The following is a 25,544-nucleotide window of genomic DNA, read 5'->3' on the forward strand; positions in this document are numbered from 1 at the left end:
TACTCGACCAACTTTAGGCCCTCAATTTCGTATCACGAAAGGTATCCCTCAATATAAAACGCAAGCTCTCTTAACCACAAACATTTTTGGCTAAGCCAGATAATTTCAGTTGCACAAATTTGCTCAAACTGTAGATACAACTTCACTGCATAATCCTATCATGTAAAATATACCTTTACATTTTCACTAATAACGTGAGCATATTGAAAGTTGATCAAAACCTGAAGAGTTTATTCATATTCCTTCCGTTCTTAAATACTCGCAACAATTTGATTTTAAGACTTTATTCATAGATTAACATTGACTATATATTTTACTATTGTATTATATTAAGCCCCTATTATCTTCATTTGAGTTTTTGCTTAAATTAAATTATTTTGTATAAATTTAAATTATTTTTGTTGAAATTCAGTTATTTTTTACGAACATTTATTATTTTACTAAATTTAAATAATTGTTATTTTAGGTCAAAGTGTGCATTCACAAGTGTTTCAATTAAATTATTACGAGTATTTAAGAATAGAGATAGTTTTTCACTTTAACGGGAACATTAGGCAACTAGGGTAGCATAACATTTACAAAGAAGGGTGATGGGACGATGTACTTGTAATTTTACCTTATAGAGACTAATAAATCCTGCATCCTAAGATTAAGGATAGCTTTAGTAGTTAGAGCTTTCCTCCCAATCCCATTCTCATCATCAGCCCATGTGGCTCTCTAAACACCAAAAAATCCTAACTTCAACCCCACAATCTATCTACGGCTTAATTTAGACACTGTCACTCGAAATTAATCATCCGCAATTCAAGCACGCCCTTGTTGTCGAAAATATCATTTACTATTCACAAAATAACTGCCATTTCCCCAAGTTAATAACATCATACATACCAAACAAAGGGTAAAAGTCCAAAAAGATCTTTGGATTCACTTTCATTTTGTGTGGTATAAAAAGCACATCAAATTGAAATTCACCAAAGAGAAAGCTGAGTAGCCAGAATCCAACTAGGTATACAACTAGCAAAAAGCAATTTCAGCCAGTACACTAAAGATAATTTAAAGAGTCAAATAGTCGGCTACTAAACAAACATACAAAAGCATTTTTAGCGTAATCTTGAAAAGCCTATGTTATTAAGGAGGCTAAGAATATGTGCTCCTAAGAGCCTAGCTAACGCACAATTTGGAGCCTAAACCGTCGAATTTGCTGCTGTAATCCATCTTTAGCAAATAATTTAATCGATGTGAACTAACTAATCAAGGGTATAAGTATCTTGCAAACTAAGCAAAAAAGTTCTTACTGTTTGTTTCGTCACACGGCTTTTCCCTTGAGAGACAAAGGGACTATCTCAACTCGACTTTCTTCGTCATGGCTTTACAGTAAGCTCACCATATTATATGGATTATATAGGACCAGCTTTATTAATTTCCAAGTACCTTTAATCGGGAAGACAAAGGAGGAATCAAAAACATCGCTTACACAAGCATTTCAAAGCCTCCATCTTCTTCCCGTCATCTCCTTTAAAGCTTTTGACTACATTAAAGTATTGCCTTTTTTCTCCCACTGATAATTCAGACGTACCTTTCACATAAGATTAAAGAAAAGTATGTACGAACGCAACGCTTCATGAGAATGCAGAGATGTCAGCAGACTGATGATTGTTAAAATAACAATTCAACAGATAAACATATACCCTGCTGGACGGTCCTGAGAGAATTTCGGTTCTATAAAAAAAACACGTAGTGGAATGCAGCAGAAGCTTGAAGGCAGCTTGATGGACGAATCTGAATCTCTCACTATAAAATAACATCATTATTTTTAGTATAGTGATAAAGACTAGAGTCGTGGAGCTACCACATTTAGTATAAGCCAATAATCACTTAGAAGAAGTCAAAACTTGTTTAATCAAGGAACTAAAAGAACAAAGGAATAAACTTCATTTAAAACAGTTTGACACAAAGTATTCGTTTTACAGCATGCAACGTTCCATATCCATTAGCGAAAAGCCAGCAGCAACTGACACATTTTTGTGCCAAGATTCAAAGCCACGAGAGCCACACATTTAATCACCACAAAATATGTTGACTTACAAGCCTACAACCACATTATCTGAGAACGTTTCGGGAAAAAAAAAAACTAATGCAGCCGTTTCTGATTGATCATTTAAACAGCCATCCATATTATTGTATAAAATAACAAAACAATTTAACAGAATATAGTCATATAGAGTTCACGAATCACTTACTATACATTATATACCAATGACGCAAGATTTTTCATCAGTAGAAAGGGATTGCCAAGAAAGCTCATGATAAATGTAAATTCTGAAGTTCAACCTGTAATGTTTGTAGTTTTTTCTCAACAACGGTCAGTTGTTCTCGAGTTTCCAACAACTTGTGTAATCTTTGTTGTGCTGCTTCCTCATATGGTTTCCCGACTAGGGATACAAAGTCTTCCATATTCTTGACGGTGGTCGACAAATCCTTTTGCATGGCATCCACAATTTCTTTTTCTACAACATCCGCTATATTTTTAACGCTATCTAGAACCTTTTGCCTACGAGCTGGAAAATTTGAGATAGCCAACAAACTGACAAAAAAATGAGGACCTGTTAGCTTAAACCATATTTAAAGAGCATGAATTATAAAAGGCTCAAAAGTCCACAACTTCAATTCCCAAAATTTAACCAAACTGAAGGAATTGAGCACTTAACAGTCCCTAATTTTAAATCCCCTGATGGAATAGCTACTTCCAGTGCATAGTATGACCATAGCTTTCTCAATTGAGCAGATGAATTACATAGCACCTATTTCGGAATCATCTAAAATCCATTATAATTAAAAGCAATCTCAAAACACATGAAAAGCCATGCAAGACAATTCTAGTAGTCAAATTTTGAATTCATAAGGCTTACTGATCTTTTGTTTCTAACAATAGCAAGACAATTCTAGTCATTTAGTAAGCAAATCAAAGTTCAAACTTGTAATATTGGTAAAGATACTGAAAAAACATGTGAATTAAGCGCACATCACCTTAGCAGCTTAGCCTATAGGAGGTGACCAAGTAGGATAGACTACTATTCAGACCAACTTTAGGTTAAGCTTTTTACTCAGTTTTTTTAAAAAAAATTACTTATTGAAGAAGGCAATAATAATTCATGTCATCCAAATTAACTCTACTACAAGTGTCAGACTGAGATGTAGGATATTTTGTCTAAAGTTAACTCTACAAGAAGTGTCAGGCGCAGCCGCACAGGTATGTGTCATCCAAGTCTCAGACACCCATTTACAAGTGTCAGACAGCCCATCTTAAATTTTGCATATTTGGTCCAAAATGAATTGTCCTGCATGTTTGGAATGAAAATTTGAGGAGCTGGAAATGAAATCACAAAAATATTTCCATTAAAAGTTGTGTTGTTGCTGAGGGGTACAATTCTCCTTGCTTGACGGTAAATGATTCCTTACCCTCCACAATCTCCTATAACCCTCTCAAACAGAGTTAACACATCATGTACCCTCCTTAATCTTCTTCCTCCCTCATTTGTTTCCATTCCATGGTAACATCAAACAATCCATACAAGTGATGTCATCACCCATTCCCTCTCATTTGATTCCACACCATTACATTTTCTCCAACCATACCAACACACCCTAAGTGTCATACCCATGTCCAAGTTTCAAGTATCCGATGTGGGTACTCAGGGTGAAATGTAGAGTCAGAACAGCCTAGATGTTCATATAATGCATTTATGCCCAGAAAAAATACACAAGGATTCTTAAAATCTCGAAAAAGACAAGAATTCAATACTATTTTTGCATATAGAACTACATTAAATTTTAATGCAATAGTATAAATCAGAGAACTCTCATTAAAAAATTACAAAAAATTACAACGGTTTTCTGTAATGACTCATAATATAAAACAGATAATGAAAAGTTGCATGTCTTTTACCCTAAAACAGAGGGAGTATATCATTAACAAGGAAAACAGTTTGATTGAGGTCCCATTTGTCATGCAATTGTTTAGTAAAGATAAGAATATATTTGTATATACATATATAATATGTCAACTCCTACCATTTTCATCAATAATAATAAAAAAAATAATAAAAAAAAAATATTAAAAAAAAATTCTACATCCCAGTTAAAGCGTCCGCTTTTGCTTGTCACAAAATTTGAGAGAAATCATACGAACTTGTCACATTGTATGTTGTTGTTTGGTTTAGATTGAATCATGTGTTAGATTACATCTTGAGGTAGAAGTGTGGGTGATATGGGATATTGGATAATATTATCATTTATATAAGACTCAAGTTTAAATTTATGATAGTAAGCCTACATATTTAATTACTAGGTTAGTCCCGTGCACAGTTATAATAATAAAAAATTCACTTGTAAGTGTGTAACATAAATTTTTAAGTAAAACATAATAAATCGTGATCCCTCTCGTTAAATTTATTGAGCTAAAATGAAGGACATAAATATTCTAATTAACTTCATAGCTATAATAAAATTTTTACAATGTTAGCTTTACCTTAAAAAATAAAAATAAAAAATTGATGTCAACAATAGTTTTGGAGGGAAAATTTTTTATAAGAAGCTGTCACGTGGATAGTTATGATGTCAGCTGTAATTACTTTAGTATTAGTTATGGATGGATTGAAACATCACTTCAAAGAAATGTAAACATATTTTTTGTGAAGGAACTCAGGAATAAAAACTACCCATAAAATACCAATTAACATGTTCAAATAAAATTCTGATAAAGACCATTGATAAACTATATAGACCATTAATGATGCTCCATCAGGTAATAGGCCATAACTCTCATCATTAAAAGAACAGATTCTATGTGCACAGCAGATATTGTGGAATCAGACAATTCAACAAGGAGATGGAAAAAGATATATTACCCGCCAGCAGAACAAAGCCCAAGTGCTAGAAGGTCTTCTAATGTAGTTGGCAACACTGATGTGAGTAGTGAAGCAGATAAACCAGCAGCTCCTAGACCTCCAAAGGCTCCGAAGAACTGCAGAAAGAGAAGAAAGGGGCAGTTAGAAATGGTTCAACCTGTACATTAAAAAACAAAACAAAGGTGAAAGTAATATTATGCTGTGGTTGTGGGAAATATCTATCAGGTAATACTAATTTGAGGTAAAGAGTAACATAGGCTCATAATTTCCAAATGTGAACTCAAAATATATGAAAGAAGATTTGCAGAAGACAGCACTCACCACTTGACGAACTTCTTGGTCAAACAGTTTTGAAGCTGCAGTACCACTAAACTTTTCTATTGATTTTAAGCTCTGGGTATCAACTTCTCTCAGCAGAAGATTACTGGTAAAGTCCCCTTTGTGGTGTTTGTCAAAAAGTACAGACCATCTTTTCTCAAATGTCTCCTTATACTGCATACCTTCACGCATGTTGTTTTCTCTTAACCAGGACATATATTCCCTAAGAATTCTCTGTTTTTGGAACCAAATTAATTAAAGAAAACAAAGACTTCTGTTATAATTATAAAGTAAAAGAAAATAATTTAGTGCCAGACAGGAAAACAAAAACGACTAGAGAAACTTGCTCTGAGTAGACAAACATTAAAACAACTAAGTTGACCAAAATTAGGAAAATCTTTTTGAACACGGCCATAATAAAACTCGCAAATTTCAAATTTTCTCAATTCCATCCTCAAAAAGTATTAAAAGCTGGCCTAATTTCTTGCCCACTTGATCCACAAGCTTTAAATATATCATTCGAACCAACCTATTTGAATAGAATAAGCTAAAATATATACGTGCAAAGAGATCAGCATTTTTTTCACATCAATTTATAACAAGGAAATTAAAATAAGTATGCGACCATGTGATGATCAAAAGTACAATTATATTATTCCAATACATCTTCAGAAAAGTATTAATTGTAGTTTAAGTGTATTCCTCCATTCAACATTTTATTTTTTGTACCAAAAGAGGAAAATAGATTAATTACTAGAAGCATATTTAAATGCTGAGCAGTTTTAGATCAACTAATTAATCCACATATCTTCACATAAAGACATATTGGTTGGTTGGAGTAGTTAATACAAGGTGAGTAAGATAGTCTCATTCTAGCCTCTTTGACAAGAGCATCAGCTACTTTGCTCACTTTCCTTGCTCCATGCATGTTACTTAGCTTGATAAACCAATGCAGTGACTTTGGCCTTCTAAATGAAGGTTCTTAGCTACGATAGCCAGGTAGATTGTGAACAGGAATGATCTACATCTAAACAATCCAGTATTACGGAATTCCCGTGTTCTTTGTCAGCAAAAATGAAGCCAGTTTAGAATAAAAATGCAGTTCATCAATCACATCTCACTAACATGTCCCACTAAGTTAAGAGGCAATTCATTGAATGGTTTTGTTAACATATATGTTACCATAATGCAAACCACAAAAAACCAACAACCAAACAAACAAAACGAAGAAGAAGAAGAGGGGAAGTGTGGGAAGGATGGGGGGGGGGGGGGGACTATTCTACTCTTCTTGAAGAAATGATTGATTTAGCTTTTTAATGAAGGTTCTTAGTTTAAAGAACCAGGTTCACAGTGAATATTATGATATCAAAAGATGATCTACTTTAACGCATCATATCAATTGTCAGCAAATACGGAGCAGGTTCGATAAACCATGCAATTCATCAAACTCGTCTTAACTAACATGTCCCATTAAGTTGAAATGCTGTCTTGTTGTCGTGCAAACCACACACACACCAAAAAAAAAAAAAAAAAAAAAAAAAAAAGGATCTACTACCATTCATCCTGTAATAATTGAGCCAAACAGAAACACCTGACACTCGTGAACTACAGTCAACTAAAAAACGGAAATGGTTTCCTTCCTCCCCTCTTATTAGCCCAATTTCAGAATATCTGCGCCTGCTGGAATATGTATCATTCACTCAAATCTAAATTTACTTTGCTGGTGACCTAAAGTTTGGAGTGCTATAAATGCTACCAGCAAGATGGCCAAGATCATTAAATCCCGCAATCTTTCTTCCTTTCTCAAAAAATTGGAATGCAACATTTCATTGATTATCCAACTTTGGATTTTCTGTCATTTATATGTGAGGATGGCTTCTGTCCTAATACTCTTGTGGATAACTACAGGAAAAAAAGACGCTAAAGTAACAAAATAATGCAATCCCCATAGTGAATCATCACAAGCAAAGAGGTTCGGAGGACTTGAAGACAAATCAAAGAGACAGTAAGCAAGCACTTAACAGATATCTCTATCTGTCCTGGCACTAGAGTCAAAAACAGTAATAATTCCAAGAATTGCTAGAAATAATCCTCCGTCATTTTTTATATGGGCTAAAAAAGAAAGTTAAGGGATCAGCAGAGAATATAAACCACTGTCAATAGATGAACAAGATAACTGAGGTGTCAGACCCAAAAATCAGACATTTAGATGTAAACACAATAAGTATGAAAATTCACGCCAGATAGAAGCAACGTAGTTTCCATACATGATATTCGAAGAACTAAATTTGGAGAAATTCAATTATTTGAGACTAACAATTCAAAAGTAAAGAATTGGAGAGCACCAAAGGGTGGGAAGAGAAAATATGTCTTCCCCCCCGCCCTCCCCAGCCCTCAGCAAATTAAATAGTGGAGGTAGCAAATTATTTTATCCTATACACCGTACTGATCTATGCAAGCTGGTTAAAAGGAATCCAGTCAAAAGACCCAGCAAAATCCTCACAAGGAAGCTAAGTTGGCAAGGAAAAATAAAATAAATCAAAATCTACATCCTAATTGACTATAGAAAAAGATTCTCATGCCAAACAACCTTCTTTTATTAACCAAACACACCCTCCCTCAAATCAAAAAATCAAAGTAAAAGCCCTCCACCAAGGTTCCAAGTAAAGTTTCCCTTTGTAATGACCCAATATGGTAGCAAGACACATTCACTTCACCTCATTGCAACTCCACATAAAAGGCTAAAAGCAGCAGCAGTGCATAGCTGCTTGAAGGGGAAGATACAAGTGTATAGTCACTAGGAATCTAACTTACTTGAGCATCAGCAAGTGCAGGGTTGACAATGTCATTTTGAATACTCTGTGTGGCGGCTGATGCAGATTTGTCTCCTCCCAAAAACATTGAAAAAGCAATATCCAAATTGGATAGCTGCAGGGTAGATTCCACCAGTTTTAACATACGCTCTTTTGCACTGCCAACCTACAGTTATACAAATTACACCCAGGCATCAGTTATCATCTCATAGATTTTTTTTTCAGATAATCAAGCAAGTTAATACTATAAATATAGACTCAGACCAAGTGTACTTTTCGCACAATTTCTAAATATACTTCATCTACCAAAGGCTCAATTATTGCAAGGGTGGAGAAAAAAAATAAACAACTTTCTATTATGTTTATGGGATCCAAGACTAGAGAATCATGGTAGCAAGAATAAAAAAATCTAACACTCTTTTCAAATTTTCATTTTATCCCAGTTGATTCAAAAGTTCAAATCAATAGACTAGTGAACAAAGCAATGATGAAACAAGATTAACTAAGCCTGCCGTATACCAGGGAGAAAATTTGCCGCCTCCACGAATTGCTCTCGTTTTCCATTTTCATTCCATACTCCTCAACACTGCGAACTAACTCCTTCACTGATATTAAGTCCTTCTGGGCATATCTGCAGTCTTGTGTCACCAGTGTTTGACAGGCAGACAATAGTCGCTCAGCAATTGCAAGAGGTGTTTGAAGCTTAATTGTCATCCTCTCAAGACCAGCAGTTGTTGAACCATCCATGAAGTCATACAGAAATTTCTCAAATTCATCAAAAGTCTTAGAGCTTGAGTAGGATTCAGACATTAACAGATTTTGCTGAACTGTTCCATCAGTGCTCGCAAGTTTTGCTTCGAGAGCAGAGCGTGCAGATACAGGAAATAGTGTTACATTTTCTACATTCAGCAAATTCCGCACATTATCTCTTACAAATGTAATGGCTTCATCAAGCTGCATCAAATTAGTAGAAAGGGTTATGTTACACCTCAGGAAGGACTAACAGGTAAAAACAAAAGGCATATCATGCGCAGTAGCTAATTAGGACTGCAATTCACAGTCCCAATTCCCAAACTCTACACAGTTCTCAATAAAATGTCTGGTTCCTCTACAGCGCTATGCTCATTGCATACCTGCAGAGGATCTAAGGCAACAATGAGATCCCAAATCTAAAAATTCAGTGTACATAGGTCATGAACTCTGCTGGCTCATACGTCTACTAGTTGTTTTTCAATATTCAAGAAAAAATATTTAAAAAGAAAAAGGGAGCACTTTTTTTATTGTATCTTGTCTCCTGGTCTATTATTTGCTTATAACTAATCACCAATTAGGTTTGTGATAAATTCAATGCTCAATTTAAGTTACAATTATACCTCATTGCCATTTCTGTACAGATCGGCTTTATTCAACAAGAATAGTACTTTTTTCTTCCACTGCTGAGTATAGCGTAGGAATGCAATCTGAAAAACATTAAATGAGGTCCAAAATCAACACCAGTTTGAAATAATATTCAAAAGCATCAAGTTATCCTAATGTGTTAAGAGGATAATAGCTACACAAGACTAGCTAGCATAAGGTATCTATCATTTGCACCATTTACTTCTACAATCAACCATACTAAGTTTCATCAATACTCTTATCAGTTCAGAAAACACAGTCAACATGCAAAAAAAAGCTTATTTCTGACCTTTAAATAAAATGTAATAACAATTGTTTCCAAAGGAACTCAAATCATGTAAAACATAGCCTAGGCATTTAGGCAAGGATATATGAGCACAGATTGGTTGATTTCATCTAGAATAAGGTCAGCTCAGGATTTCCTAAAACCTTAAACTAGAAGAAGGAAATCATCATACCATAAGAAAACACAAACATAGGAAATACTTTTTCTATACCTTCCAACACCAAAAAAAATGTGGCGTGTTTATCAATTATTTGCATACCTACTGATTAATAGATGATCTAAAAAATATTCCCATTGCAAGGTCCATGTTTTACTTAAACATCCAATATTTTAGTAATTATTTGCTATTTCTACAATAACTACTCAATTTCTGTTATTGTAGTTCCATAAAGAGCAACTCATTATGTTCTTATTTGGCAGATGAAATAAATTATTTCACTTAACTTGGCACACCATTTTTCTCTTCCATACTCTCTTTTTATCTTCAGAGGAGTAGTATCAACAATGTATTCTGCAGTTTTCTTTGCTTTTATTAACAAACTGGAGAAAGTATTATATGCTAGGACCTGCAAACTCTGTTGAGTGGCATTAATGCAACAATATTGGTAGCATTCTAGCATGTTTTTCCCCTTTCTAGGCCCACTTTACCCTTTCTTTCCTATTTTTAATCCTTTTCATACTTATTCATCTATTACTTAGTTAACCCTATCTTACCCTTTTATGCCCCTAATTACACTTTTCCCCTTGTTTTTTCAGTAGTTTGATACTCTTACGTGCTTTGTGTTGTAGGAAAAGAAACCAAGGATCAAAAAAGGGCAATAAACAACAAGGAGGACTCAAATAGGAGCAGTGCAAACGCTCCAGCTACAATAGAGCAGGCTGCAAATAGTTTCAAGCGGCCTCGTGGCCTTGAGTGACCAAAATCTTGGCATTCACGAATCTTCTGAAGGAGAGCTCAAAACTTTTATCTACCATCCAATTTGTTTTAACCACTTTCAAGTTGTAATTTCAGGGGTAGCATAAACAGTTTCATACAGAGTACATCAATAAATTAGGACAGCTTATATTTTTTGGAAAGCTCAGCCTTTAAAAGAGAGTAATTTATTAAGAGAGAAGTTGAAGAGTTCTTGGAAAAAATTGAAGATTTATTAAACATATTAGTAATTTTTCTTTAAAACTTTCTCATGTTTATCCTTCTAGTATTTATTTAGAAACCAAAAGCATAAACTTTTAGCTCTCTAACTCTCTTAATCTTAATTTATTCTTAATCTAGCTATTTAGTGTTGATTGCTTGAAACTAGTATGTTTGATTAGTGATAGATTATTCTATAAATAATGATTTAGTCCATATGGCCTATGATTTCTCTTTTTAGTTCCCATCGAGCATGATGTTATTTACCATAGTGACTAGTTGAATCTCAACTCTAGCAGAACTATGCCAATTTCCAAAGACATCTTGATTAATGCTATGAAAGAGTTTTTAAACATAAGTAGTGAGTAGTCTCTTAGTTAGGGGTTAATTGGAGACCCAACCATGCATGTTTGTGACTACTTGGAGGATTTGGGGGAATAATTAAATGGTTTTTTATGATTCTTGAGTTCCCGTTTAGTTTGATTGCATTGATGGAACCCTCATTAGTGCATGTTTAGGATTCTTGATTTAGTTAAGCTAAGTGTTACCCTCTTAAATTGATTGATTAGTTGGATTTAAATGTGTCCAAATAGGTAGAGCATGTGGATTTAATATTGTGTCAATAGCAATCGTGGCTATAAAATTTATTAGCTAATGTTATCTTAATGTGAAGTAAAAGAGGAATTCTTGCTTGTCTATCAATTTGTCATCATTCCAATTGTTCAATCTCGTAATCTATTTATGGTTCGAAGTAGGTTATCAACATTTAATTCTCTTCTTTGATTTTCACCGGTTAAACTTGTGCACGTTGTGTGTTGAACCTATCCTTAACGTTTTTCCCTATTGTTAGTTCTTTTAGATTTCATCTTTATAGTAGTGGAACTAATCAACTCATCCATTTTGATCTAGCTTGTCACATGCTTTATGGTGTATTATTCTCATGACTCCTTTGGAGATGACCCTTGATTATCACTTTACTTAAGTTGGTGATTGGCATAGTTGGCAACGACCAATTATCTCCTCATCACATTGCACTTTACATTCATAACATTGAAGAAAATTAAGAGAACATTTCTTAAGCCTCAACCTTTTACAAATATTGAGTTAAGGTACAATCAACAAGTTGAGGCTCATGAGTTTTAAGAATTACTTTACAAGGAATCAAACGAGGAAAATATAACCACTTTCCAACCTTCATTTATACGTATTCTTTCAAAACAATCAGAAATTTCAATTGCACTCTTTAGATGTTCATGATCCTACATCTGCAACAAAAAGCTCTCCACATAATTATGACGCCGCACAATACCTGCTACAATTAAAACAATTTATTTATGTTTATCCATATTATAATGGCTAATTGACCCCTAAAAAAGAAATTAAACTTAATTTTTCTTGAAATTAAAAAATCACATTCTTAGTATATTTTTACATAGATCAGAAATAAAGCATTCTGTCTATTTAATTGCTCACTTTCCTTTTTGGTCCATCTTACTTTATATTGTTAACCATAGCTCACTAATGTCAAGTCTAAATAAAGCATCGATTGATACAAATTATCATAGTAAACATAAAATGTGTACTGTCTTATGAATGTAAACTTTATAGCTTAATTTGAATTAGTACAGACAATTTTTGGGGAAGAAATAAGATCATCAGACATGTCAAAATAAGTTGGATATAACACAGTCAACAAACCCCTAGTATAAGCCAATATCATAAGGACAATCATCTTGAATTGGAGAAGATAATGAGTTGTGCAGCCTGGTTCTCAATTTTAACAATGATCATGACAGAATAGCACAAGAAGCAAACCATACCTCACTCTCACTTAATGGACGGTCAGCAGAAAGAACAAAAAGGAGTAAATCAGCTCTAGGCACAAATTCTTCAGTGAGGCGCTGCTGTCTTTGCAGAATGACATTAGTTCCAGGTGTATCAACAATAACCATCTGCTTTAATAGAACAAAAGGTAATTCATTTACCTAAGCAAACGGCTCACAAATATTGCCTCTTAATTAAAATAGGGTAAACATTCTGCATTAAGAAATGTCAATGGAACCATTTCTTTACGTATCTAAAGCTGTAACTATTAAAAACTTGTCTAATGATTGCATCATTCTTGGCAGAGATCATGCATCTATTACTCTACATGGCTATATGCAAATAAAATCTAGATTTTAAAAAATCAATGCTTCTCAAAAGAAGTCCAAACTGCAAACCAGATTATCATTTTTTGTACTATTAATGCAACATTGCTATTGCTGAGATATGAATCCAATTCAGGAAATACTCCTTCCTTTCCAAATTAGTTTTGACATTTGTCTTGACACATATCAGAATCCAGTAGGGTATTATTATATAGAAAAGGCAGATGTGATAGGAAATAATAGGCTATATTCAAGTTAATGTGAGATATTGTGGCTGTGTGGAAACATGACTTTTTGGTAGTGGAAAGAGGGACGAATTAAAAAAAATAGTGGGATCTTTCCAAAATAGAAGTACAAAAACTACTCCTTCAATCACTTTGTCCCTTAAAGTTGGCCCCACTTTCCTTTTTAGGTTCTCCCTTTGAGTATTCCCCAACGATTATTGACCATGGCAATAAGGGTCCACCACTTTACTCTCACATTCATTACATTTGGTTCCACCAATTTTATCTCTCATCAACTATGCCCCAATTAAAAATTGAATAAGTACCACCTCGGGATAAAGGAAGTAATCTGGGACACATGATAAATAAAGTGTGGAAACTAATCTGAGACAATTGAGGTAGAAAGATACTGAAAATTAATAGAAACTAAGAGTTGTAACATAAATTTACACAAATATGTTATTTCTAAAACTTGGTTTTTCATTAGCAGTTGAAAAAGAGAAAACAAGTAATAAATTGCATCTATAAAAGATTAATAAGACATGAAGTGAAATTAGACCAATTATCAAGTCATAAACTGCTATATTACTCTCCCAGCTATCTTATCTTACATACTCTAAGTAACCCTCTATTCTCAATTATTCCCAAATTCTTCCAATTACATACCAAGTGATATTTCGAATTTTGAGAAACTCATACATAAAGCTGCTACAGATTAACCAGGGGAAGACTGCAGCCAAACACTACAGATAAAGACACATAGCAACCCTACACAGTTTATGCATGGGGTCCACCATTGCCCACAGAAGGCAAATATTTCAACATGTTACAAAAGTTATTAAAAAAATAAAATAAAATAAAATAAAAAAGGATTGCACGGGTGCATGCTGAAAAATAAGATGCGACAGTGCAACACTACATCCATGATCTTTGTTCTTCCTCTTTGTTGACAATTAATAAAATGCTAACAGCTATTGCACATAGAATTCAAGACTCAGGAGACTGTAGAGCTCAATATTACAAGGTAAAATAGAGCAATATGCTCCTGATTAACATATTTTTGTCATTGTAACATATGCCTTGAATCAATCTATCATTTTGGGTGTTTACAGCAACAACAAAGCCTTAGTCCCAAAATGATTTGGGGTCGGCTAACATGAATCGTCATAAGGAATCGTACGATTAAAGAAAAGGACATAACAAAATAATCATTAAAAAGAGTTTGAAAACAGGTGAGTAAAGTGAGCTAACAAAAGAGCATTTAAGGAAAATTAAGGGAGTTTAAAAAGAGAACCAAGAGTAAAATTCAAGAAAGTTTTAAAAGAGTGGTTAAATCGTTGAGGAAAGTATCATTTCGGGTGTTTCAAAAAAAAATCTATCATTTCGGGTGACCCAGCACAGTCTGCAAGACGGAGGTCTATGAGTCAAAGAACTCCAGTTTAGGAGTGTAGGGATAAAGTCCCTAAAACATACGCTATCCGTTACAATGGGCTATGGTGTTCTTTCACAGCTTATTTTACGGGCCTAATCTGTTTTAGTTTAAGGAATTAATACATGTTCCCCTAATTCTTAACCTCGCCTACTTCCATAATCTATATTCTTCAAGATCACTAAAAGCACTTCGTCTCACCTGCCTTTGTGGAACAGCTAATGAATTGATAATGAACCACATAAAATGTGTGCTTTTGACGCCTCTTGTTTATTGATTTCACTTTATCTTTTTTCTTGCCTATAGTCATCTAATTTCTTGAAGGGTGTTTTCATGTTTGTAAAAAGTAATGAGGTATAGCAGATAGAAAGGCTTGAAGGTTTAACCATAAATACGATAGTCTTATAATTCATTTAATGACGCAAACGTGATGAAATATGACTGAAGATGACTGAGATTGGGTTCAATAACACCACATATGCTCTAAATCTACATAAAATAGGGATGTTGCTCAATAAAGTAGTAGGCATCTGATAAACAAACATTAAATTTATGGAATATATGGATGCATAAGCTTATGAGCAACGGCACCAGCTTCAATTTAAAAAATTAAACAACCAAGAGAACCAACCTTCTTTAGAATTTTGGCAGGTAGGTAGCAAATATTTTGACCATCAGGAAGCCTTACACAACGTTGCTCCTCCTTTGCATCCAAATCAGCATAGCGCAAGAAAGTAATCTCATTGGTGGTGGGAACTACACCCTCCATCACAAATTTTCCTCCAAGGAGTGCATTGATGACTGATGATTTTCCGGAGTTAAATTCACCCTGGTACAATCATAAAGACAGTAACAAATTAACCGAGTAATAAATTTCTTCAACAAAGATAACACATTATGTTGTAGGGTACACTCATAGAGAAATCTAATCATCAAATTCTTAAAATGAACACAGTTTTGCTAAACAGTTCATTGTTGCACAGTTCACAATCAAAGAGCAGAAATAACTGATCCAAACTGAACACTTCCAGAGTCAAGAGTTCAGTGTTAAGGTTCAAAGAAATTTTGCAAAGTAACTAAACATTTTAAGCTAACAGAAACTGAGAAAAAAATAAATAAAAATTAATTTTCCCACATTTAAAAAATGAGCCTATCAGAAATTTCTTTCAGTTTTTTCTCGTGCTAAAAACTAGCCATTCAACATCAATGGTAATAAAACTATCTTTCAAGTCATTTACAATTATTTCCCAGTTCAATAATCACATTTACACAACATTTTTTGCACAATTGGCTGATTTTAGCAAGGCAAAGCATGCTGGAAAAAATAGGTCTTTAGCATTAGAGTTTAAAGCTTGAACACTGCAAATATGGGGATATCTTTATTACTCCCTCCATCCCATAATGTTGTTCCCACTGTGAAATTTTCCTTGAAATAAGAGATTTGGGACAAACATGATTTGCAATTAATATTGTACATTGCATGTGTAATTTTATTGAAAAGTGCACAATTCAACGTTGGGAGAAGATAAAACATTAAATGCTTTTGTTGTATTCGACTTATGTTTGAATCAAAAACAAAACGCACTTTCCATGAATTCTATATTCAATCTGGGCAAAATTTTCTGAAAATGTGAGGACAAAATGATTAAATAGGGACACCATAAAAGGAAATGGGAAAATCATTCTGGGACACCCAAAATGGAATATGGGAAAAACATTATGGAACGGAGGAGATATGAGATTTGACAAACATTACAAAAATTGAGACTAGCAAGTTCTTATAAGGTTTAATGAGTTTTGACAAGTTCAGATAAGTAAAAATGAGAACACACCCTTAGATGGATGAATAATATAAGTGATTTTAGGATGAAAATCAAATAATTTCATCAGGAAGCAACAATTCTTGAGGTAAAGTTGAATGATAGTTAAACTATAATTTTATCATAAAACGTCCAGCTAATAATAGCATACAACGATCACTTTCTACAGGGTATTCGACTAACGTTAAACCAAATAAGAAATAACTCTAAAGCTTATCATGCCAAAATAATTATTGAGATGTATAAAGAAAGCTTAATAATAACTCTCATGTTCAGAAGATCAAATAATCCTCTAAGACTCTAAATAGGAAATTCCTCATATAATGACCTTATTGAGACAAAGGATCAATGATCTGCACTCTTTTAGTTATCTCTCTCAACTCTAGAACTATTTCCTCCCTTATCCACAAAACCCTTCATTTGCTCCCTTCACTCCCTTTTTGCGTTTTATCAAATCCACCACCACCACATCCATTGTCTTTTACCATCATAACCAATCAGCCAATGATCAAGTCAGCCATGAGCCACCACAATCATCTTTGGCTATCTCTCTATCACTGTCTTATCTGTCTCTTTTTCCCCTTCAATGTCTTTCTCTCTTGTAGCACAAACGTCTCCTAATAAAAAAGATAAGCCTTGATCTTCCTAATTGCACTAAGACCTGGCACATTTAAACTTTAGGAGTTGAGCTACTTAAACCTAGTTTTAAAGTGTTGAGAAGAAACAGCTAAAACAAGTCTTGAAGCCATTAAATGATTCACATTGTATGCAATGTTTTAAAACAAAATTCATAAGCATTCATGATTTATGAGGTTATTGATCATTGATTACAATGCAATATCACCCAAATCCAAACAATTATGCAGTAGAAAAACAACAAATACAGATACCCAAATCAAGGAGAGAGAAAGATGGATAGTGAGTAGCGACAAAAAAGGGAAATAGCCAAGAAAATTTATAAAAGAAAACAAGACGTTGTACATGTAAGAAGAGACAGCAAGAAATATAGGAAATACTAGTATTTCCATCCTTTTCAATTGCAAAAATTACAGGAAAAGACCCAAAGACCCAGATCTGGATCCAAACCCAATCTATGGCTGCTGCTCCTCCTATTATATCAGCAATTAAGCTTAAGCTGAGTGTTAAGTTCACATTTCTAGGTTATTTATTGGGGATTACAATTACAGATATTTGGGTAAAATTTCTGCCTGGTGCAGCCCCTTCCATATTTCATGTCCTCAAGATGAATAATGATGCAAAAAAAGATGAAGGAAGGAGGCAAAGGAAGTAAGGCCTTGAGTAAAGAAAGGAAAAACTTCAATGAAAAATAATTAGTCATTTAAGACTGAGAATGAGAATATAGAGAGAGAGAAATGCATCAGAGATCAAAGGGTTCCAAGTTTGAAAGAGGGCTTTTTGTCATTAAAAGTCCTGCCAGAAAAGAGATACTCTCTATTATGATCAAAGTTTAAGAATGGTAGGCCAGGAATCTTTAAACAACAAAGGCTACTTTGAGTTTTCTATACCTCAGTCCTCAGAGTTACCTAATACAAGACCTATAACTTTCAGAAAACACCTTATAAAACCAAATTCATTAACCTCAGAGGAAGCGAAAGAAGATGTTAGCCAAGAAAATACATGAATGGGAAAATTTTATAATGAAGCTCTATAATTGATTAGAGGCTGATGATTCCCTGATATGCACAATATATTATTTTTACCCTAATGACCACCCGATCACAGTTACATTTTGTAAAATTATACCAACATGACAAAAATTTTCATTGAAAATCAGAGCTAATACCCATATTATCCTTGAACCAGAATTTTGTTGAAGTTCAGCACTCAATTACCACTATGACCAGCAAAAATGGCTCATCAAGTTGTGAGATAGCATCATTGAGAAGTGAAATTTCCTCCATCTGCATCAGTAATTAATCCTCTATCAAGAGTCACGTGCAACGAAAAACAAATGTTCAAGTGTTAGGACACTTTAAATAACTTAGCTACCCAATGTTAACAATAAATGATCACCAGTGGTGCAGCCTTCTCAATAGTGTCAACTGCTTCCATTAATAACCGTCTCTCCTTCTTTATGAACTGCATTTCTCTGTCCTCTAGATTGACAAAGCTAGCTATCCCCATATCAACAGAAAAGCCATTAGTAGTGTTCAACATGTGCTTATTGAAACTTAAATCTTCATCCTGGCGTCTTATGTCTGTAGCAAGTCTATTTGTAGCTGATGGGTCATATAAAATTCTGCTAAGACCATCACCACTAGACTTCAATTCCTGCAATGAAGTAACAACTCCACTTGCACTGGACATGAGCACCTTTGATACTTCATCAATTGACCCACCATTTGTTATCAATTCCACTTCAACAAACACCGGAATCTTGACATTATTATTAATAGAATTCATGAAATTTTCAGCAGGTTCTTCGGCAAGAATACTATAAATAAGAAAATCAGCACCCTCAGCACTAGAAGCGTTGAGTGCAGCTTTCACAGTTTGCACAATCTTTCCCACAACTGGAAGGACTACTGAGTCTGATTTTGAACTCATCAATGTATTCCTTGCTACTATTGGAGGAAGACCTGTAGATATATACAAGTGGTATCAGCCCATTAAAGTGACATTTGCTTCCATTGTTATCACTTTGAGCATCCAGTGTTTAATATTCAAGAGGCAAAAATAGGTGAGTATGTCTGTAATATTTTTGAAAGTTTGATCAAAATTATTGACCATCATACTAAACCTACTAGAATCAAGAAATGGAAATAACAAAAACTAAAAAACCACAAAAAAAAAAAAAATACTCCGTCCGTAGTCTTTAAAAACTTGATATCAAAAGTAAAGAACTCTAAACTGAAATTTAAACCCTCAATACCTCAACCACGCCATCTAGAGTAAAAATTTGTTGTAGAAACAGACACTAACTCAACCAAATATATCATCCCAAATGCAACCCATCGATAAATCAAATTTTGAAAACAAACGAAGGTCATATTTTGTTCAACTTATTTCCAATTATTTCAATATAAGTTCATCATATACGGATTAATAAGTTTGGGAAAAATATGTTCAGGTAAGTGGTAAGGGATACCCAAGTTCAATTTATAACTAAAATAAGTTTTAATAAGGTTTTATAAGTTCATATAAGTGAAAAATCAGGTGAATACAACACACCCAACACACCACAAAAACTAACAGCACACCAAAAAATTCGACGAAACCCATATCAATTATATCACAAATTAGGCAATTGAAACTCATATCAGTTATACCACAAATTAGGCAATGAAACTAACAACAAACCACAAATTCAACAAAACCCATATCAAGTATCAACTATACCACAAATTAGGCAATGAAACTAGCAACAAACAACATATTCAACAAAACCCATATCAATTATACCACAAATTATGCAAAGAAACTAACAGCATACCACAAATTAAAACAAATCGTACTTAATTACACTAAATTGTAAAAAATAATAACTGTAAAATAAGGTGCAAAATATAACCTTGATCAGATAACAAAACTCCACTAGCATTAACAGCAACAGCAATATCAACACGCTCAGCAACCAACAAATAAGCTCGGTCTCTAATCACAGACTTCAACAAACAAGCAGCCTCATAAAGCTTTCCACCACTACGCCCTTCGTCTCCATTAACAACCACAATTCCAACCCACTTCGAAACCGCCATATCCACAAAATCAACAACTGACCCATCATTCAGAACCTCAGAAGCATTTAATTGGAGCACAATGTTGGGGATTTTGATCTCAGGCCGCTTATACCCACCAGGGAAAAGTGTCCTAGGCGTCGGATTTTTGGGGACGAAAGCATCTGACGATTGAGCTGCATTGTTTTGGAGTGATTTTATGTTGAAAGAGTGGAATTGAGTGAGTTGGTGGGGTGGATTTGGGTGCCTGAATCTATGGAGGAAATGGGTGTTTGTGGGAATACTTGATTGTTTGGAAGAGAGGAAACTAGTGGAGAAGAAATGGGGTGAAGAGAGAGAAGTAAAAGATGACATTGATGGAGATATTGAAGGTGGTGCTATACTACTGTTATTGAGAAGATGGATTTGGTTTCATGGTTTTGTAAGGAGGTTGAGGAAGGAGTATTCAATTTGGAAAGCTTATCTAAAATCTTTGTCTCCTAAATTATTGGGAAAATTTGTTAGGGGAAATTTTGTGTAAAATTACACTAGAGATGGGCCGTTTTGTAAACAATTACCCATTTTTTTTATTTATTTATAACTACATATAGGTTAGCAAACGTTTGTCTAACACTACCCAACAACGTTTTCTGTCCAAATTATACGTTAGTGGGGCCCACTTCTTCTCTTTCTCACCCAATTAACTCCCCTCCCCAACTATATCTCTCCTCCCTCATTCACTTCCCTCCATTTTCACTCTCTTGTTAAACCTTCCATATTTCACCATATTCTTTAGACCTAAGCGAATCTCCACCATAATTTTTCATCTCCTTTTCAAAAAATTGACAGCCCTTACAGCCTTTTCTTTGTTATCTCTCTCTTTCCTACTCATCTTGTTGCTGTTTATGGTAATTTCAAGTCAATGACTGAAAGTATTAGAATGCAATTGAATTCAATCCCAAAGCCAAAATAAGCAAAACCCCCAATTTAATTCCACCCCTAAACCCTAGAAATCAAAATCGTCCCCAAACTGAATTGAAGCTGTTTCGGGGTTTTTTGATGTGTCCTGCGGGAGAGTTACAATTCCAAGAATGCCCTTCGACCGCCTGTACCTGCAAAATCACGAAGACTCCGGTTGGGTGGAGCTCCGCCTCCGACGATCAAGTCAGTGATGAATGGGAGGAAGAAAGTGCGTAAAGAGTAAAAATTACTTCTCGCATAAGGGAGAATTCCGCAATTAAGATTGCTCGGTTTCGGTGTAAGTGCATTTATGATTGTATTCCATGCCCCATTAATTAGGATTCTCCCACTATTTATAGTGGGGAGCATTGGTTCTCCATTTAGGGTTCCTAGGACACGTGTCAGCAGGGGATTGGAGCCCTGCTGACCAATGGCAGGGTGCCACGTGTCGCTCAGCCATTGGGCCACGTGGCTGGGGTAAGTCTACCCCAAACATTTGCCCCTCTCAGGTGCTGACGTGGCAAGGTGCCACGTGGCACCTGAGAAGAGAGCTGACAAAAGATACTAATATATATATATATATATATTCGAAACCCCTTCATATTCTAACTGAAGGAAGAGGGAAAAGCAGAAGGGGAAGGGTCGCGCCCCTTCGCCTTCCGGAATAACCCTTATAAATAGGGGAGGAAGCACACGAGAGCTCATTTACAAACTTCATGAAATTTCTTGAATTTTGAGAGCATCCGGCATTTGAGAGCATCCGGTACTTGAAATTCAGAGCACACGGAGATTTGATAGTTTGCGAGCAGCCGGTTTTCAGACCGCCTGTGAAGTAGCAAGCAAACAAAAGATTTTCGAAAGGGTACCTCAGAGAACCCAGCCGGTATTCAAACCGCCTGTGTCTTCGCAAGCATCCCCAAGAAATTTCTTGAGGTATTCAACACTTTACTCTAGGGTCCGTCTCTATTCCTTCTTGCTTTTCCATGTATTTCCGTTTGCGTCTTTTGCTTGCATTTTTGTTTATAAGTCCCATAGGTAGATGGACCCTTTATACCCTTACCCGGACCATAGTTGTGAACTCAGCCAGTCAATTAGTACGGTTGAGTCTAGGACTGGATCTGCCGCCTCTGATCTTTGGAATTTCCCCTTTTCAACGCCTGTATCGACCGACTCCGTGTCTGTGCAGGACACCATGGCCAGAATTAGGGGAACAACTATGGACCCCAATTACAGAGGCGGAGACTCAAACGAGTTATCGCCTGAAAATCAAGGCCCAGACGGGGCGATTAGAGAACCATCCGGCGGTACCCCCGCCACCCTAAGCGATAGCATTCTAGGCTCCTACAACGAGGAGACCTCTCCGGCTGAGGAGGCTGAGCAGCCAAAAGCTGCCAATGAGGCTCCCAACTCCCCATCCGGCTCTGATGACGGTCGGGTTGAAAGTAGTAGCTCCAGCTACTTAACCGTGTCAGAAGATAGCGAGGAGGCGGAGAGGCCTTCGTGGCAAAGCCGAAACGACCCTCTCATGATCGTCGTCTCCTTGAAGGACCGCGCCCTCATGCGGTCTTCTCTACAAGACTTTATCACCAGGCGGCCGCTTGGTGAAGGATACAAGATGACCGTGCCGGGGGAGTTCGGGACGGTTGTATGGGAAGATGACCAACCCAACGCTAACAGTTGGTTTGGGTGCTACGAGGCGGCTTTTCTAGCCAGTGTCCGATTCCCCCTTCACAACACAATCAAGGCCATACTTAGGGGGTATGGCCTAGGCGTTTGGCAGCTCACCCCGAATTCTTGGGTGAATATTTTAGGGTACATCGCCGCCTGCGAGATGCAGGGTCTCAACCCCGGCTGGGAGGCGTTTGCCCATATGCACTACTTGAGCCGGAGCCCAGGCGGCTGGAGGGCCTGGTACACCTTGACAACTCACCCCCAATACATGATGACCTTGGACAAGCCGTCTAAATGGTCGGACTGGAAGAACCGGTTCTACCTGGTCAAGGCCCCGTCTGAGGAGGAAAACAAGGAGCACCGGTCCTACAACCGGAAACCAGAGCTTATGGGGCAGAAGTGTCGGCTGCCCTCAGTTCCCGATAATGATAGGAGGGCCATTCTGGACTCCGGATTTTTTGAGTTGACCTCTACCTCTCTCTCAACCGGAGAGATAATAAGGGTACCTAAGAACTAGGTGCCCAAACACGAATTTTTCAAGGACGAGTGCTTTTTGTCCGCCTGTGGGCTTAGCAGCATGTTTAAGACCAAAGTTTATGAACCCTAGCCGATTAATTTGATGTCGGCTGACCTTTTTCTCTTGATTGAAATGTAAAATTCATATTTCTGACCGGGTGTGTTTTCGTTTTGCAGAAGAAGCTAAGAAGATGCTGCCCACCGCCAAGACACCCGCAAAGAAGGCTTCAGATATCCGCAAGGAGAATCTGGAGAAAAAGCTTGCCGCTCAGGCGGCTAAAAAGGTTAGCTCGCCTGACCTTCTCTATGTGTTTGGCTTTGATGTTGTTTTGGCTATTTATTCATCTAACCGTTTGTGGTTTGGTTTCAGGATGGGGGTGTTATTCCCCGTTCTTTACAAAAACAGATCCGGCAAAGGCCGTCTGTTGAAGAGCTTGCACTCAAGTTGCAGAAGACCGCTTCTACCGCCCGGGCAACAACCGGCGGTAAAACAATAAAGACCCCAGGCGGGTCTAACACTGAAACGACCTCGAAATAGGTCACTCCAATAAGGACCGCAACCGGTCCATCTGATGCCAGAGGCCAAAAGGCTTCCCAAAAAGGTACAAACCCCTTCAACCTCATGTTGCTCGACCTACCCATGCGGGTAAAGTCATACTCCTCTTCGCAGCCAGGAGATTCTCCGATCAGCCGGTTGTAATATACCCATCCGGTCTTTCAACTAATACCGGTTGTATTGTTGTTGCAGGCACTGCTCCGCGTGGAGGGGCTTAAAAAGGCCTACATCCGCAAACAGGAAGAGCTAAGAAGAGTCAAACGTTCTGCGGATGACGCACATAGCGTTGCTCACTATTCCATGATTGTGCATGACTTAGAAACTAAAGCTATAATCATGCAACAGGCGGATCAAGTCAAGTCCCTCCAACGGGCCCTCTCAGAGTCCATGCTCAAAATCGACAACCTCCAGGCGGTCCTGGATAACGCTGAAGATGAGCTAAAAAAGCATGAAGAGCCCCTCAAGCGGCTCGACCAAGCGGAGAAGAGCAGCAAACGACTGCAATTAGAGAATGACCGCCTGGTCAAGGAGGCTGCAGATGCTCAGCGCAATTTCAAGGCCACCTTAGAAGCTGATCAGAGCCGGCTCATAGAGGAGAATGAGCAGGACTGCCAAAACAGAATGAAAAGGGCGTTCTCCATCATCCACCCGGGTGCAGACTACAACGTCTGGGAGCTCGCCTACAAATACGCAGACCTGGCCATTCTGGCTGAAGAGGAGGGCCAGCCGAGGCCCGAACCGTATGAGCAGTGGGTGGACGCCGAGTTCCAGCGAATGCAGGCGGAAGCGGCTGCTTTGGAGGCGACAGTCGAGGATGAGGTTGCTCCCGGCTCCGTCCCCAACACCGACCCAGCTCATCCGAAAGGGATCCAGGCTTAGGGAACCTAGGTAACAGTGCAGCATGAGTAGCAACGACTTCTCGGCCTGCGCGCCGTGCATTATCTTGTAATAGCGCCGGAAGGGTCGGATTACTCTGTTGTTATTTTTCATTTTGAGTACTGATATTTTTACCGGCTGTGCCGGTTTATCTTGTAAACAATTTTAACATTTTCACCGGCTATGCCGGTTAATTCTGCTAAATTTCTACCGGTTGGTCCGGTTTTGAATGAATTTGCTTCTTTCTTTTTGCTGTTTTGAAAGTCTTGAATATCGCATTTTTCTTGCTTTGAATGAACTCGAATAAACAGCTTGCAATTGGTATCATCAAGCATCAAGTCAGCCCACACAAGCGGCAAGTCGGCTGTGTATAATAATTTTTGCGAGTATAGCCAAGAAAACCCAGCCGGTATTATTGCCGTCTGTGTCTTCGCAGGCTAGGCGAAGAAATTTGTGAGGGTAGGCAAAAGAACCCAGCCGGTACCATTATCGTCTGAGTCTTCGCAATTATTTGTATTTTTTGCCTTGTGTAAACCATGAATGTTTTTCCGCATGACTTTTTGGGGTTAGGATAGGTAATTGCCCCTGGACCGTCTGAGTCTTCGCAAGCAATTGTATTTTTTGCCTTGTGTAAACCACGAATGTTTTTCCGCATGACTTTTTGGGGTTAGGATAGGTAATTGCCCCTGGATAGGAGGCTGGCATAGATGAAATGGTGCCTGGCGGCTATCCATATGCTATAGCGCAAATGCTAACGACTTTAGCTAAGTGCTAAGTGCCAACCGTTTTTACCGATTTGCCGGTTGGGTTT

At 36.8% G+C, this 25,544-nt stretch overlaps 1 protein-coding gene across 2 annotated transcripts; it reads right to left on the minus strand.

The window, feature by feature from the left end:
- Positions 1-1,909: 1,909 nt before the first annotated feature.
- On the minus strand, positions 1,910-20,835 carry LOC110694995 (probable transmembrane GTPase FZO-like, chloroplastic). 2 transcript variants are annotated; one of them, XM_021872187.1, is made up of 11 exons: positions 20,010-20,835; positions 18,512-19,077; positions 18,331-18,399; positions 15,289-15,486; positions 12,675-12,809; positions 9,412-9,498; positions 8,558-8,992; positions 8,040-8,204; positions 5,229-5,459; positions 4,908-5,023; positions 1,910-2,584 (listed from the first exon to the last, which is right to left on the minus strand). In XM_021872187.1, the coding sequence occupies exons 1-11, from the start codon at positions 20,527-20,529 to the stop codon at positions 2,302-2,304; spliced, it is 2,805 nt and encodes a 934-aa protein (XP_021727879.1). In that variant the 5' UTR covers positions 20,530-20,835; the 3' UTR covers positions 1,910-2,301. The 2 variants fall into 2 exon arrangements, with proteins under 2 accessions (XP_021727879.1, XP_021727880.1); XM_021872188.1 differs by having other exon boundaries at positions 12,675-12,806; positions 20,010-20,831.
- Positions 20,836-25,544: the final 4,709 nt, after the last annotated feature.

The sequence above is a fragment of the Chenopodium quinoa genome, unplaced genomic scaffold (genome assembly GCF_001683475.1).
Source record: "Chenopodium quinoa cultivar QQ74 unplaced genomic scaffold, ASM168347v1, whole genome shotgun sequence".
Lineage (NCBI taxonomy): Eukaryota > Viridiplantae > Streptophyta > Magnoliopsida > Caryophyllales > Amaranthaceae > Chenopodium > Chenopodium quinoa.